Source organism: Pan paniscus, chromosome 23 (genome assembly GCF_029289425.2).
Source record: "Pan paniscus chromosome 23, NHGRI_mPanPan1-v2.0_pri, whole genome shotgun sequence".
In the NCBI taxonomy this organism is placed as follows: domain Eukaryota; kingdom Metazoa; phylum Chordata; class Mammalia; order Primates; family Hominidae; genus Pan; species Pan paniscus.
This window is the reverse complement of record NC_085927.1, coordinates 31,349,308-31,365,918: the sequence shown is the minus strand read 5'-3', so window position 1 is coordinate 31,365,918 and position 16,611 is coordinate 31,349,308. Positions and strand designations below refer to the sequence as shown.

The 16,611-nt window shown below is 43.0% G+C and overlaps 1 protein-coding gene across 2 annotated transcripts in view; it reads left to right on the top strand.

The window, feature by feature from the left end:
• MAPK1 (mitogen-activated protein kinase 1) overlaps positions 1-16,611 on the top strand; it is a 107,252-nt gene that overhangs the window by 47,045 nt on the left and 43,596 nt on the right. For both annotated transcript variants that reach the window (XR_010111784.1, XM_034948791.4), the window contains exons 2-3: positions 12,818-13,000; positions 14,626-14,815. Coding sequence is in view for 1 of the 2 variants with exons in the window: in XM_034948791.4 (XP_034804682.1) it covers positions 12,818-13,000; positions 14,626-14,815 (373 nt within the window). In the remaining variant the exon portion in view is untranslated. The remainder of the gene's footprint in view (positions 1-12,817; positions 13,001-14,625; positions 14,816-16,611) is intronic.

The following is a 16,611-nucleotide window of genomic DNA, read 5'->3' as shown; positions in this document are numbered from 1 at the left end:
TAGCTGTGAGGATCAGATTGGTTCATTGCTTTCTGACCTTCTGTGGGCATTGGAGAACAATAGTAATGCCAAGTGCCCTATTTACAGGGTCAGGGCCATGGACAGACCTAAGTATTTCTACAAGAAAGCAAGTACCTTCAGGATGTGGGGTGGGGGGGTTATGAGAAATGATAGAACAAATAAACATCAGTGAAAGGAACTGTACCTTACCACAAAAGGAAAGCTTTCACATGAATAAAGTATTAAGAATAAAGAATAGGCTGGGCACAGTGGCTCATGCCTGTAATCCCAGCACTTTGGGAGGCCGAGGTGGGTGGATCACATGAGGTCTGGAGTTTGAGACCAGCCTGGCCAACATGGTGAAACTCTGTCTCTACTTAAAAAAAAAAAAAAAAATTAGCTGGGCTTGGTGGCTTGTGCCTGTAGGTTGTCCCAGCTACTTGGGAGGCTGAGGCAGGAGAATCACTTGAACCCGGGATGGGGAGATTGCAGTGAGCCGAGATCGCGCCAGTGCACTCCAACCTGGATGACAGAGCAAGATTCTGTCTTTAAAAAAAAAAGAAAAGAAAAAGACATTTGAAATATCCTTGGGTCACTTGAGCCTGGGGCCCACTGGTATTTCATGTATCTTGGGGCTAGGACAGGTGGAAGCTGAGTTGTCAAGACCAAAGTACTTCTGGCTAACAGCTTGTTCCTTATGGCATTTGTGGCCACCTGTAGGATTTTTGTTGTCATATCTTCATTGAGAGGCATGAGATAAGGATACTGTTTTTTTCCTGCCCTGCAAATTTGGTTACAACTGCAGTAAAGAAGACATGAGCTATTTAGAACATGCAGTTGTGTCCTTGAGGAATTTCATCTAATTGGATGGAGACTGCTTGAACAGGACCCTGCTGGGACATGTGAGATTTGTGAAATAAGCACCCATTTCTTGTGAGCCTGCTCTTTGCCCATTTATCCAGAGCTGTGGCTCCCCTTCATTCTGAGTTGGCTGAAAGGGCTCCTTGCCTCCGGGTGACCCAGTGCACCATCCTCCCCGTTCCATTCTTTCAACAAACTGCTACCTGAGGAAAAGTTATAAAAATATAAATGTTGCCATGCTTAAAGTCTGTGCTTAGCATCCTTTGGTGGCTTCCCAGGATAAAATTACGAAAATATAAATATGGCCTGGCTCTTGCTCACCCTCCAGCTTCCACTGTCATGTCCCTGTGTGTCCGCCTCTCTGCAGGCACTCTGTCGCCCCAGGTTCCCACAGGCCTCTGCACCACTGCCCCACATCTCCTCTGCCTGGAATTTACTCTCCCTTCTCTTCCCCCTGGTTAGCCATTGGAGCCTTCTCTTTCACCCTACCCGGTCCTGCAGCCTTCAGCCTCCCCTCCCCCAGCCCCCGACCATGGCTTTCATAACATCCTGTGCCTCTCAGTTTTTCACCTGGATTTAAGTTTTTTTCCTTATCCTTGCCTTATGATCACTCTTTAAAAAGTAGTCAGCTGTACTCTTTCTGCTCCTCTCCCCATCCTCTCCATTTCCTTACTTGAACCAAAGTTACCACACATCGTCTGGTTGCATGCAGATTCAGTGAATGCTTTCCAGTTCTTACCTTTCTCAATCTCTCCTGTTTGAAATGCCTTCCTTCTTTGTCTTGGGAAACACCACCCTTTTCTGGTTCTGCTACATGGTTAAGCAGAACTACATGGCCTCTGGAGTTGGACAACAAAAGTTCTTTTTTTTTGAGACGAGTCTCACTCTTTCATCCAGGCTGGAGTGCAGTGGCACAATTTTGGCTCACTGCAAGTTCCGCCTCCTGGGTTCACCCCATTCTCCTGCCTCAGCCTCCCAAGTAGCGGGGACTACAGGCGCCAGCCACCATGCCCGGCTAATTTTTTTTGTATTTTTAGTAGAGACAGAGTTTCACCGTGTTAGCCAGGATGGTCTCGATCTCCTGACCTCATGATCCACCCGCCTCGGCCTCCCAGAGTGCTGGGATTACAGGCATGAGCCACGGCGCCTGGCCTAAAGGTTCTTACTCCATTATCATTTCTTTCCACTTTCTTTAACTGATTCCTCATCCTCATGCTACTCCTGAGTTCTGTCCTCCGACTTCTTTTCTTGAAATTCTCTCTCTGCAGGAGTGCTAATCACTGTGGCTTCTGTTAAGAATTCCCAACTTGATCTCTCTCCTGATGCTGCTGGAAGGATGGAACCGTCATCTCCTCCATCTGAATCACTGACAGGCATTCTTAGATTTTTAAATCAGGATGCTGAAAACTATCTTTGTCCCTTACCTCCACCTTCTTTTTGTACCTCCCAGACCCAGGCCCACCTCTCACGTTTATAAGGCCTAGGTCAAGAATACAAATGGAGCCCTACATACCATTAAAAAAAAAAAAAATCAACCTAAGAAACATTAAGCAGACTTTGCTCTCTCCTCCTGCCATGACAGATATGCCTTTTTTTCCTTTTTTTTTTTTTTTTTGAGATAGAGTCTCACTTTGTCACCCAGGCTGGAGTGCAGTGGCACAATCATGGCTCACTGCAGCCTCAACCTCCCTGGCTCAAGTGATCCTCTTGCCTAGTCCCCCAAATAGCTGGGACTACAGGCGAGTGCCACCATGCCCAGCTAATTTTTGTATTTTTTGTAGAGACAGGGTTTCATCATGTTGTCCACACTGATCTCAAACACCTGGATTCAAGTGATCTGCCCTCCTCACCCTCCCAAAGTGCTGGGATTACAAGCGTGCATCACCATGCCCACACCAGGCCTAATATACCTTCTTAATGACCTGGAAGGTTGGGTTCAAATAGAAAACACTCAGGCTCCTTAGAATTCTATGTCAGTAGTTCTGGCAGAGCAGACCTTCAGCATAGTCCTCTTCCCTTCCCAGCCACAGCACTGTCCATGTTTTGTGAGCTTGAGCACGTGTGTGGCCTCCTGCCTGCACAATGTAGGCGCAATACACGCCAGCAAGCAGCTGCCCCTTTGACCACCACCTCAAGTGCACCTGCTGGGTACAGACCTACACTTTTCCAGATGCAGGGAATTCTCGGGCACCTGAGGAGCATTTTCCCCGACCCCAATAACCTTCTCTCATGGGCATGGGCATGTCTGGGTGAGGGTTAGTGGCTAGTGACCACAGATGTCTCAGTCTCTTACCTCGCCTCCTGTTTCCTCTTTCTTTTCTTTGCGGTCTTGCTTTTCTGTCAGAAGCCTACTCATCCTTCAGGATAAGGCTTTTGCGGGCCTCATCTTCTTTTAATCCTTCCCTTAGTATTTGAAGTTAACCCAGCTCCTCCTTGCGTTTCAGAAGTGCTTTAATGTGATAAAAGGCAAAGTATGTTCTCTGTTCCTGTCTCGCAAGTTTCTTAAGAGCAGGATCATTATTTGTTTTTGCCACCAGTCCTAACATGAAGCCTCACAAATGGGAAGTTCTTGACAAGCGTGGCTTGAATTCACCAGAACTCTGTCTTCATTTCGTGTTGTTGTGGTAACCCTATCAAAACAGGAAATAAAGCTAGTTTAGCATGACTTGTTCATAATTGACTCATGCTGGTTCCCTTTCCTTCCCTAAGCAATCACAAAACATCTGTTAAATAATCTACTTCAGAATTTCATGGACTTCTACGTTTATTGATCAGTACACTTCTAGAATCTGTATCCCAATTGCCCCAGCACTGGAATGGATCATGTGGCCAAAGAACCCTGGTTCTTTTTCTTTTTTTTTTTTTTTTAACTGCTTTACTAAGAAGTAATTGATATACAAAATATTGCACACATTTAAAGTATAAAGTTGGATAAGTTTTAATACATTATACACCTATGAAACCATCAACACAATTAGGATAAGGAACGTACTCATTGCCTCCAAAAGTTACCTCATTTCCATTTGCAATCTTCTTCCTCCCATTCCCAGGCAATCCTGGGGGTAAATCCAAAGTAAACCCAGGATTACTTTGTATTTTCTATAGATGGAAATACATTTCTTTTGGTCTGGCTTCACTCACCATAATTACTTGAGATTCATCTGTGCTGCATATATCAATAGTTCATTTCCTGTTATTATCAAATAGCAGGAATCTCATTTCCTTTTATTATCAAATAGCAGGAATCTATCTGTTTTGAGACTTGAGATGGGTGTGCTCACTTCAGACCTTAATGTCCTCCCATTCTCCATAATTTATGGGTCTTAGGATAGAATTCATCTGGGACTTGAGGTTGTGTTCATTTAAGATGACTAGACACTCTCAATATCTTGGGTTCCTCAAGGGAAGAGTATTATTATTATTAATTTTTTTTTTTTTTTTTGAGTTGGAGTCTAGCTCTGTCGCCCAGGCTGGAGAACAGTGGTGCAGTCTCGGCTCACTGCAGCCTCCGCCTCCCGGGTTCAACTGATTTTCCTGCCTCAGCCTCCCAAGTAGCTGGGACTACAGGCACATGCCACCATGCCCAGCTAATTTTTTTTTATCTTTAGTAGAGATGGGGTTTCGCCATGTTGGCCAGGCTGGTCTCAAACTCCTGACCTCATGACCCGCCTGCCTTGGCCTCCCAAAATGCTGGGAGTACAGATGTGAAAACCACCCCCAGCCCAGAGTATTATTTATAATTTTTGCGTCCTAATGTTAGAATAGTTCTTGATATATAGAAGGTACTAACCCAAAGCTGGATAAAAGTTTCCCCCTTTATTGGCCAGGTGTGGTGGTTCACGCCTATAATCCTAGCACTTTGGGAGGCTAAGGCAAGAGGATCACTTGAGTTCAGGAGTTCGAGATCAGCCTGGGCAACATTGTAGAACCCTGTCTCTACAAAAAAACTTTTTTTAATTAGCCAGGTGTGGTGGTGCTCACCTGTGGTCCCCACTATGCTACTTGGGAGGTTGGGGCTGCAGTCAGCCATAATTGTGCCAGTACACTCTAGCATGGGTGACAGAGTAGCCCATCTCAAAAGAAATAAAAGGGCCAGGTGCAGTGGCTCACGCCTGTAATCCCAGCACTTTGGGAGGCCGAGGCCGAGGATCATGAGGTCAGGAGATCGAGACCATCCTGGCCAACATGGTGAAACCCTATCTCTACTAAAATACAAAAAATTAGCTGTGCGTGGTGACGGGCACCAGTAGTCCCAGCTACTCAGGAGGCTGAGGCAGGAGAATCGCTTGAACCCAGGAGGCGGAGGTTGCAGTGAGCCCAGATGGCACCACTGCACTCCAACCTGGGCAACAGAGCGAGACTCCATCAAAAAAAAAAAATTAATACTTAATTTTTTTCCCTCTTTAACATGTTTCTTTCCCCCTTAAAAAAAATTTTTTTAAGCTAGGTGCCATGGCATGTGCGTATAGTCCCAACTACTCTGAAGCCTGAGGAAGTGATCTCAGGAGTTCAGGACCGGCCTGGGCAGCATAGTGAGACTTCATCTCTCTCTCTCTCTCTCTCTCTCTCTCTCTCTCTCTCTCTCTCTCTCTCTCTCTGTCTCTCTCTGTCTCTCTCTGTCTCTCTCTGTCTCTCTTGCTTTTTTTCCCCCTGAGATGGAGTCTTGCAGTGTCGCCCAGAGCTGGAGTACAGTGGCGCGATCTCAGCTCACTCAACCTTTGCTTCCTGGATTCAAGCAATTCTCCTGCCTCAGCCTCCTGAGTAGCTGGGATTACAGGCATGTGCCACCACACCCTGCTAATTTTTGTATTTTTAGTAGAGACAGTGTTTCACCATGTTAGCCAGGCTGGTCTCGATCTCCTGACCTCGTGATCCACCCACCTCAGCTTCCCAAAGTGCTGGGATTACAGGCGTGAGCCACCGTGCCCAGCCGAGACTTCATCTCTTTACGAAGTAAAATTGTTTTGGTTAATTATATGTTTTGGTAAAAAGCATACAATTTGCCATCTTAATCATTTTTAAGTACACAGTTCGGCTGGGCGCGGTGGCTCACGCCTGTAATCCCAGCACTTTGGGAGGCCGAGGTGGGCGGATCACGAGGTCAGGAGATCGAGACCATCCTGGCTAACACGGTGAAACCCTATCTCTACTAAAAATACAAAAAAATTAGCCGGGCGAGGTGGCGGGCACCTGTAGTCCCAGCTACTCAGAAGGCTGAGGCAGGAGAATGGCGTGAACCCCGGGGGGCGGAGCCCGCAGTGAGCCGAGATCGCGCCACTGCACTCCAACCTGGGCGACAGCGAGACTCCGTCTCAAAAAAAAAAAAAAAAAAAGTACACAGTTCAGTAGAGTTAAGTATATTCACATTGTTGCACAATAGATCTAGAACTTTTTCATCTTGGAAAATTGAAAACCTGTACTCTTGAACACATCTCCCCATTTCTCCCTCTCCTCAGCCATTTGTAACCACCATTCTCCTTTCTGATTCTATGAGTTTGTTAATTTTGGATACCTCATATAAGTGAAATTATGCAGTATTTGTCTTTTGTGACTTATTTCTGTTGATATAATGTCCTCAAGCTTCATCCATGTTATAGCATGTGATAGAATGACCTTTTTGGTTTTTCCCCCACCTTTATTGGGGCATAATTGACAAATAAAAGTTGTATATATTTACTGTGTTAAATGTGATGTTTTGATATGTGTATACCTTGCGAAATGATCCCCACAGTAAAGCTAATTAAGATACCCATCAACTCACATAGTTAACGTTTGTGTGTGGTGGGGGCAAGAACATTTTTTTTTTCTTCTTTGGAGACAGTTTCACTCTTGTTGCCCAGGCTGGAGTGCAGTGGTGCCATCTTGGCTCACTGCAACCTCCGCCTCTTGGGTTCAAGTGATTCTCCTGACTCAGCCTCCCAAGAAACTGGGACTACAGACGCGCACCACCACGCCTGGCTAACTTTGGTATTTTTAGTAGAGACAGGGTTTCACCATGTTGGCCAGGCTGGTGTCAAACTCCTGACCTCAGGTGATCCGCCTGCCTTGGCCTCCCAAAGTGCTGGGATTACAGACGTGAGCCACCGTAGGTGGCTGATAATAGCCATTCTAATAACTGTGAGGTGATATCTCATTGTGGTTTTGATTGGCATTTTTCTGATTAGTGATGTTGAGCCTTTTTTCATATACCTGTTGGCCATTTGTATGTCTTATTTTGAGTAATGTCTATTCGGGTTCTTTGCCCCCACTCCCTACCGCCCGCACCTGCTTTTTTTCCGTTTTTGAGACAGGGTCTCTCTATGTTGCCCAGGCTGGTCTTGAACTCTTGGTCTCAAGCAGTCTTCCTACCTCAGCCCCCTGAATAGCTAGGACTACAAGCAGGTGCCACTGCACCTGGCCTTTGCCCATTTTTAAATATTTTGTTTGTTTCCTGCTGTTGAATTGTGTGAATTTCTTATATATTTAAATATTAGCCCCTTATCAGATATGTGGTTTGTAAATATTTTCTCCCATTCATTGGGTTGTCTCTTCACTCTGTTGATAGTTGCTTGTTGCTTGTGCTGTGCAGAAGCTTTTTAGTTTGATTCAATTCCATTTGTCTGTTTTTGCTTTTGTTGCCTGTGCTTTGGGAGTCACAACCAAAAAATAATTGCCCAGACCAATGTCAAGAAGCTTTCCCCCTGTATTTTCTTCTAGTAGTTTTTGTTTGTTTGTCTGTTGTTTATTTGTTTGCTTTTGCTTTTTTTTTTTTTTTTTTTTTTTGAGACGGAATCTCTCTCTGTCATCCAGGCTGGAGTGCAGTGGCACGATCTGAGCTCACTGCAAGCTCTGCCTCCCAGGTTCACGCCATTCTCCTGCCTCAGCCTCCTGAGTAGCTAGGACTACAGGCACCTACCACCACACCCGGCTAATTTTTTTTTTTTTTTTTTTTTTGTATTTTTAGTAGAGACAGGGTTTCACCGTATTAGCCAGGATGGTCTCGATCTCCTGACCTCGTGATCCACCCGCCTTGGCCTCCCAAAGTGCTGGGATTACAGGGTGAGCCATTGCGCCCAGCCTTTTCTAGTTTTTATAATTTCAGGTTTTACAATTTTTGTCTTTAATCTGTCTTGATTTGATTTTTGTATAGGGTGTGAAATAAGTATCCATTTTATTCTTTAGCAAGTAGATATCCAATTTTCCCAGCACCATTTATTGAAGAGACTATCCTTTATGTTTGGACTCTTTATTCTGTTCCATTTGTCTATTTGTCTGTTTTTATGCCAGTACCATGCTGATTCCCTGCCCCCCACCCAGCTTTATTAAGGTATAATTGACAAATACAAATTAGTATATGAAACTGAGGTGGAAGTGCTGGAAAAATAATTAGTATATATTCATGATATACAACATGATGTTTTGATATATGTGTATATTGTGAAATGATTAAAGCAAGGTAATTAACATATCTGTCATCTCACATACTTTTTGTGGTGAGAATGTTTAAGATCTAATCTTTTAGTAATTTGCAAGTATATAATACATTATTATTAACTGTAGTCACCATGCTGTAGGATAGAGCTCTAGAACTTATTCATCCTGGTTAACTGAAACTTTATACTCTAACAAATTATCTGCACATTTCACCCTATCCCCGCAGTGTCGTGCTGTTTTGGTTACTATAGCTTTGTAGTGTATTTTGAAATCAAGTGATGTGAAGCCACCACTTTGTTCTTGCTCAGGATTGCTTTGGCTATATGGGATCTTTTGTGGTTCCATATATGAATTTAAAGGTTACATTTTCTGTTTCTGTGAAAAATGCCATTGGAACTTTGATAGGGATTACATTGACTCTGCAGACCACACTGAGTAGTGTAGACACTTTAAGAATATTAAGTCAGTCCAGGCACAGTGGCTCATGCCTGTAATCCCAGCACTTTGGGAGGCTGAGGTGGGAGGATCACTTATGACCAGGAGTTCAAGACCAGCCTGGATAACATAGTGAGACCCCATATCTACCAAAAAGTTTTTAAATTAAAAACAATTGGCCGGGTGCGGTGGCTCACACCTGTAATCCCAGCACTTTGAGAGGCCAAGGTGGGCAGATCACGAGGTCAGGAGATCGAGACCATCCTGGCTAACATGGTGAAACCCCATCTCTACCAAAAATACAAAAAAAAAGGAAATTAGCCGGGCGTGGTGGTGGGCCCCTGTAGTCCCAGCTACTCGGGAGGCCGAGGCGGGAGAATGGCGAGAACCCAGAAGGCGGAGCTTGCAGTGAGCCAAGATGCGATACTGCACTCCAGCCTGGGCGACAGAGCGAGACTCTGTCTCAAATAAATAAATAAATAAATAATAAAAACAATTAGGCATGGTTTTTGGATGCTGAATTGAATTTCTTTGTGTGTGTGTGTGTGTGGTGTTTTTTCTTTTAAAGACTGAATAATATTCCACTCTATGTATATGCTACATTTTCTTTATCCATAGTGGACATTTCGGTTGCTTCCACATCTTGGGTATTGTGCATAATGCTGCACAATGAACCTGCCAGTAGCTCTTAGAGATTCTACTTTGAATTGTTTTGGATATATGCTCAGAAGTGGGATTGCTGGACCATATGGGAATTCTATTTTTAATTTTTTGAGGAATTTCCAAGTGGTTACACCATTTTGCACACTCAACAATAGAGTATGAAGGTTCGAATTTATCCACATCACACTTACGGTTTTCTGTTTGTTTGTTTGTTTGTTTGTTTTTAAATAGTGGCAGTCCTGGCTGGTCGTGGTGGGTGGCTCACGCCTGTAATTCCAGCACTTTGGGAGGCCAAGGCAGGCGGGTCACCAGGTCAGGAGATCCTGTAATTCCAGCTACTCAGCAGGCTGAGGCAGGAGAATTGCATAAACCCAGGAGGCAGATGTTGCAGTAAGCCGAGACTGAGCCACTGCACCCCAGCCTGGCGACATAGCGAGACTCCGTCTCAAAAAAAAAAAAAAAAAAAGGCATAACGTTGAATACACGTTTCAAAAGAAGACATAAGAAAAAATGGTCATCATCATGAATCAGAGAAATGCAAATCAAAACCACAATGAGCTATCACCACACACCCATTAGGACTGACCCCCACTTTTTTTTTTTTTTTTTTTGAGACTGAGTCTCACTCTGTCACCAGGCTGGAGTGCAGTGGCACGATCTTGGCTCACTGCAGCCTCCATCGCCTGGGTTCAAGCCATTCTTCTGCATCAGCCTCCCAAGTAGCTGGGACTATGGGCGCGCACCACCCCACCCAGCTAATTTTTGTATTTTTAGTAGAGATGGGGTTTCACCATTTTGGACAGGATGGTCTCAATCTCCTGACCTCATGATCCGCCTGCCTTGGCCTCCCAAAGTGCTGGGATTACAGACATGAGCCACCGCACCCGGCCTTCTTTTTTAATGTTTCTTTTTAATGAACCATCTTTGGATTCCTGTGATAAGAGACACACTTATAGCAAAAACCTGTAGTGTGGTGGTAGTTAGGGACAAAAGGGGTTGAGCAAAACAAGATACAGTTGGTAATGTCAAAGTGATTTTAAAGCATAAATGTTTATAGACACCTGAAAGTTCATGGTATGCCTTATTTACCAAGTATCAACAATAAAATATGTAAAACAAAACCGAGAAATCCGAGGAGAAACTAGCAAGTATGGAATCATTATGGAAGAGTGTAACCCTCTTTGTCATCAGTTCTATGAAAGATAGATTGCATAAACCAAAAAGGCAGCAGAATGGTTAAGCGGAGCAGACAAGAACAGACAAAACTCCTTTTTTTCAAGTGGGACCAGATGAGGATGATCTCATGTTTTCTTACTTAAAAGGAGGCAGTTGGCCGGGCATGGTGGCTCACCCTGTAATCCCAGCCCTTTGCAAGGCTGAGGCGGGGCCTATCATGAGGTCAGGAGATTGAGACCATCCTGGCTAACACGGTGAAACACTGTCTCTACTAAAGATACAAAAAATTAGCCAGGCGTGGTGGCGGGGCCTGTAGTCCCAGCTACTCGGGAGGCTGAGGCAGGAGAATGGCCTGAACCCAGGAGGGGGAGCTTGCAGTGAGCCAAGATCGCACCACTGCATTCCAGCCTGGGCGACAGAGCGAGACTGCTTCCACAAAAAAATTTTAAAGAGGCCGGGGGGGAGGGCAGTTATTTCGTCACTGAGTGTTGATACAGTAGAGGGGCACACTGACCATAAACTCCTCTCTCCAAAAATTTTGTTGGATTATAATTTTGCAGAACAAATTATGACCACTTTTGACTGTTAACACTAGAAATTTATAATATTAACACTAGAAAATTGTAATGTTGAGTTTAAACCAGTATTTTATAACTAATCCGTGCTGTTGTTGAACTCTTGTTCTATGATTTGAATTACCAAAATAGAATTTTTTTCTAAAAATATTCCCAATATTGAATAAGCTTGCTTATTATATATGCTTTTTAATACTATGTTAAATTATTACTATTATATATGCTGTTGCCTAACTGAAAATCACTGGCTTAGGGCCTCATGTACCAAACCAAAGCAAAATAAGATTTGAGTAGTGGTTATTTTACTTAAGAAAATATACTTCATTTCAAAGCATTTGGGGCCACCTGTGTACTATATGTTAATGGTGTTGTAGGATAATTGGATCCTAGTAAGACAAAGTTCCCGTCCAGAGCATTATCTTGTCATAGAATCAGACAAATGTATCAATAATTCTTAGGATTAGTAGACTGATAAATATTATAGAAGCATAAACTTTATTTAATTTAGAGACGGAGTCTCACTCTGTCGCCCAGGCTGGAGTGCAGTGGTACAATCTTGGCTCACTGCCACCTGCATCTCCCAGGTTCAAGTGATTCTTGTGCCTCAGCCTCCCAAGTAGCTGGGATTGTAGGCACTTGCCACCATGCCTGGCTAATTTTTTTGTATTTTTAGTAGAGGCGGGGTTTCACCATGTTGTCCAGGCTGGTCTCAAAACTCCTGTCCTCAAGTGATCCAGCCGCCCCAGCTTCCCAAAGTGCTGGGGTTGCAGGTGTGAGCCACTGCACCCAGCCCTAGAAGCATAAACTTCAGAATAAAGTTATTTTACTGCTTTCTATTCTAGCACTTACCCCAAGGAAACAAGAAATGTTGTCTTACTGCCTGTCAATGTTATTTGATTGCTTTGGTCAGTGGGCCAGATGTTGACATTTATTAATATGAAAATTTCTTATACACAAGATTGTAATAGAATGTTTATCATAAAGATAGTAGTAATACTCAAGATTCAAATTCATAAAATTGAAGGTATAATTTTTATTATTGCTTTTGCTTATAATTCTGGTTTATCAGACATTAAGGACAACTAGGAAAGAACTGGGCCCCATGTTATTGCCACAAATGTGTTTTTTGAAGAATACTTTTCTAGGTTTTGTTATAAAACTACCCAAACATCTTGATTCAGTTTCTTGGGGGAAGAAATGGTCATGTTGTTTTGCAAGTGAGAGAAACAAAGTTAATAGAAGTAATCAAGGGTGTTCTCTTGGGTCCATTTTTGTTAGGGATAAAGATGTACAGTTGTAGGTTATTTGAATGTTTCTTCTGTGTCAGAGGAATTTGATACAACAGTAAGAAGGTGTTTCAGAGACAGAAGTGATTACTCTCACCAGAATGCAGTTGCTGTTTAAGACAATGGGAGAATGCTTGTTTGTGTATTTCTGGGTTTATAAAGGCAAGACATTCACCCAGTTAACAGGGCTAGGTTCTCTGTTAGTTTTGAGAGTCACTGTGTGCTCTCTCATGTCAGTTGCATCCATCCTCCCTAGCTTGAGGCCTTTTTGTGGATAATATACATGCTGCCTTCACGGGTATGAAACAGGTGTTTACACAGTGTTAAAAATATAATACTTTACCAACTTGCCTTCTTCAAATATTCTGAGGGCTGTTTTTAATGCCATCTCTCTCTCTCTTTTTTAAGCTCTGCTTATGATAATGTCAACAAAGTTCGAGTAGCTATCAAGAAAATCAGCCCCTTTGAGCACCAGACCTACTGCCAGAGAACCCTGAGGGAGATAAAAATCTTACTGCGCTTCAGACATGAGAACATCATTGGAATCAATGACATTATTCGAGCACCAACCATCGAGCAAATGAAAGATGTGTATCCTTTTTTGGCAATTGGCCAATTCCACTGCTTGGTAACCTTGTTGAGTAAATAGAACTTGAAATTTCCTGAACTTAAAGGAAAAGTGCATTAAACATGCTAAAGGGAAAATCGTAATCTGTTTGCCATTTACTCCCTAAGTCTAGTCATGGAAAATCTTGGTTAACTCCGTTTGCAGTCCTGTTTTTTCTGTCCAAGGGATGGTTTGTTGTGATGATGAAAAGGTAAAGGGAAGATCAGTAGTAGACTAAGAAAGAGGGTGCCCTGGCTATCTACCTGGTGAAATCAGGACTGTCCTGATCTTAAGAATCAGGTTACCACTTTAGGTCTCAGTTTCCCCACCTTTAAAATGAAGGAACTGGTCGTCATGATCTTTAAGGTCAACTGAGGTCTGAAATTATGTGATTTAACTCTGACCAACATTTAGAAATCTGGACTGAACAGATCTAGAGGATGCTGCCTGGGTAAAGGCTCCATTTGAAAGATAGAGAGGTTAAGTATACTGAAGAGGATCTGCCAGAAGGGAGAGGGTTATACAGCACTCCTACCAGTTTACCCAATTTGTATTCCGCCCCTCCAGGGTGCGGGAGCTCGCTGTTTCTAGGCAGCCCTTTCCATTTTTAAACAGCTCTGTTAATAAGTTGTAGTGATATTTGAAGTGAAATGCCTCCTGCCACTACCACCTGTTGGTCCTGCTTTACTTTTTGCCATGAAAATAAGCCTCTCTCAGATGACAGATTTTTAAATCATGTTTCCTTTGAATCCCATGCTGCGCCTCCTATAGCATAAATCTGTAAGAAACAGAGACTAGTGTTTACACAGAAGTGAGTAAAAGAAATGTAGAAATACTGCTAATGAAATAATACTATGATGAAGTTAAAGGCTAAATGCTTTAATAATTTAATTTCTGTAAGAAAGAAAGTAGCCATAGCTAAACTTTTAGGTAGTTAAGTACATGACCAGGCAAGAAAGCATGAGGAGGAAAACTAGCACAAACCCCTTCTTAGAACGACTTGCCCATAGTCTTACTTATTTAAGATCTTAACAGTAATGGAAGAGTCAAGAAAATAGACTTAGGGTTGGATTTACTAATAAGAGTATGTTTCTAGACCTGTATTTCTGGAAGTTTTATGTTTGGCTTTTGAGGAGCTTGGGAGAGGAGGGGAGCGGCAACAAGAAGTAAAAAGAATAGTGACATTACAGGTTACTGGACCAAACAGAGGAGGGAGTATCTGCTACTTACAGGCTACCAGTGTTTCCAGCAAACCTTGGAGGGGGTTCGTTGATGGTGGACAATTTAGAGAGCAAAGAGGTTGAGACTTCAAGATTGACCAGAATTTCCCTAACAGCCTGTTTCAGATCTCAGTCTAGGCCCATAGCCGCATCAGTCAGATGTAATGCTGTAATGCCTGCCATCTCACAGGACCTAAAAGGAGTTAACGACTTCAGATTCCTTCCATGAAGGAAACCAAGTTTTCCTCAGTTTCTTCTTTCCTTTAAGGGCTTCATGGTGTAATGATGGACTGTTTGGGAAGAGAGTCAAGAGAGGATGCATTTTTGTTTTCAATGCTTTGCTAAATGTGACCAGCTAATTGGTGTTTTACCTTAACCTGTGCAAACAGATATATAGTACAGGACCTCATGGAAACAGATCTTTACAAGCTCTTGAAGACACAACACCTCAGCAATGACCATATCTGCTATTTTCTCTACCAGATCCTCAGAGGGTTAAAATATATCCATTCAGCTAACGTTCTGCACCGTGACCTCAAGCCTTCCAACCTGCTGCTCAACACCACCTGTGATCTCAAGGTCAGCCAGGTTATTTACTATTAAGGTGATATATATTGAAAAACCCTTTCACTGAAGCATAGTTATATTTGTCATTATTCATATTTTAAATTACACCAGAAATACCCAAAAACATGTTTATGGCAAAAATGCTAATAAAGTGTGGTAGTCCTCTTCTTCTTCCTTATCCCATTGCTCCTTTCTCCCCAGAGATACCTTTTTTTTTTTTTTTTTCTTAAAGACAGAGTCTTAGTATGTTGCCCAGGCCGGTCTGGAACTCCTGGGCTCAAGCAGTCCTCCTTTCTTGGCCTCCCAAAGTGCTGGGATTATGTATGTGGGCCACAGCACCAGGCCGTGATAACTAACTACTATAACAAATTGGTGGCCAGTTGCGGTGGCTCACGCCTGTAATCCTAGCACCTTGGGAGGCCAAGGTGGGCATATCACCTGAGGTCAGGAGTTCAAGACCAGCCTGGCCAACATGGCGAAACCCCATCTCTACTAAAAATACAAAAATCAGCCGGGCGTGGTGGCATGCGCCTGTAATCCCAGCTACATGGGAGCTGAGGTAGGAGAACCGCTTGAACCTGGGAGGCGGAGGTTGCAGTGAGCTGAGATCACACCACTGCATGCCAGCCTGGGTGACAAAGCAAAACTCTGTCCCCAAAAAACAAAGTGTATTTTCTCCCAAAGTATTTTCTATGCTCTTGCATACATGTGTATTTTTATACTTTATATAGATAAACAGGACCACGTACATTATGTGTTAGTTTTTTTGTTCGTTTGTTTGTTTTTCGAGATGGAGTCTCGCTCTGTCACCCAGGCTGGAGTGCAGTGGCGCGATCTCAGCTCACTGCAAGCTCTGCTTCCCAGGTTCCCGCCATTCTCCTGCCTCAGCCTCCCGAGTAGCTGGGACTACAGGCACCTGCCACCACGCCTGGCTAATTTTTCTTTGTTTTTGTATTTTTGTAGAGATGGGGTTTCACCGTGTTAGCCAGGATGGTCTCAATCTCCTGACCTTGTGATCCGCCCACCTTGGCCTCCCAAAGTGCTGGTATTACAGGCGTGAGCCACCGCGCCTGGCCTTATGTGTTAGTTTTAAAATCATCTGTTTTGTTGGTGACATTTTTCTTCAATAAATTTTATTCAAAAGATAGCAGCAGAAAACTTAACGTCACTGACTTTAATACCTAATAAGGCATTCCAACTAAATAAGAAAACCCCAAATTCTTTACAGTCTTCAGAGTTCTGAAAATATGCAGCATTTACATATTTCTGTTTTAATGGGTGTTACAGGTAAACGAGGGAAATTTATGGATATCTTAGATGTGACGGAGCGATGTCAATTCAGTCTAAAAAAATGCACAGGAATTCAAGAAGACCTAAATAAATGGGAAGGCATCCCATGTCTGTGGATCATAAGACTTAATACTGTTAAGATGGCAGTATTCTCCAAATTGATTTGCAGATTTAGTGCAATCCCTATCAAAGCCCCCAGTTGTTTTTTTCTGTAGAAATTGACAGGCTGATCCCAAAATTCATATGGAGAACTGATACGCTTCCTGATTTCAAAACTTACTGCAAAACACAGTAATCAAGACAGTGTGCTACTGGCATAAGAATAGACATATAGGTCAGTGGAATAGAAGTGAGAGTCAGTAAATAAACCCGTGTATCTATGGTCAACTGATTTTTGGCAAGGATGCCAGGACCATTCACTGGGGAAAGAATAGTCTTTTCAGCAAATGAATCTGGGACAACTGAATAGCCACATACAAAAAGATGAAAAAATTAACTCAAAATGGCTGGGTGCAGTG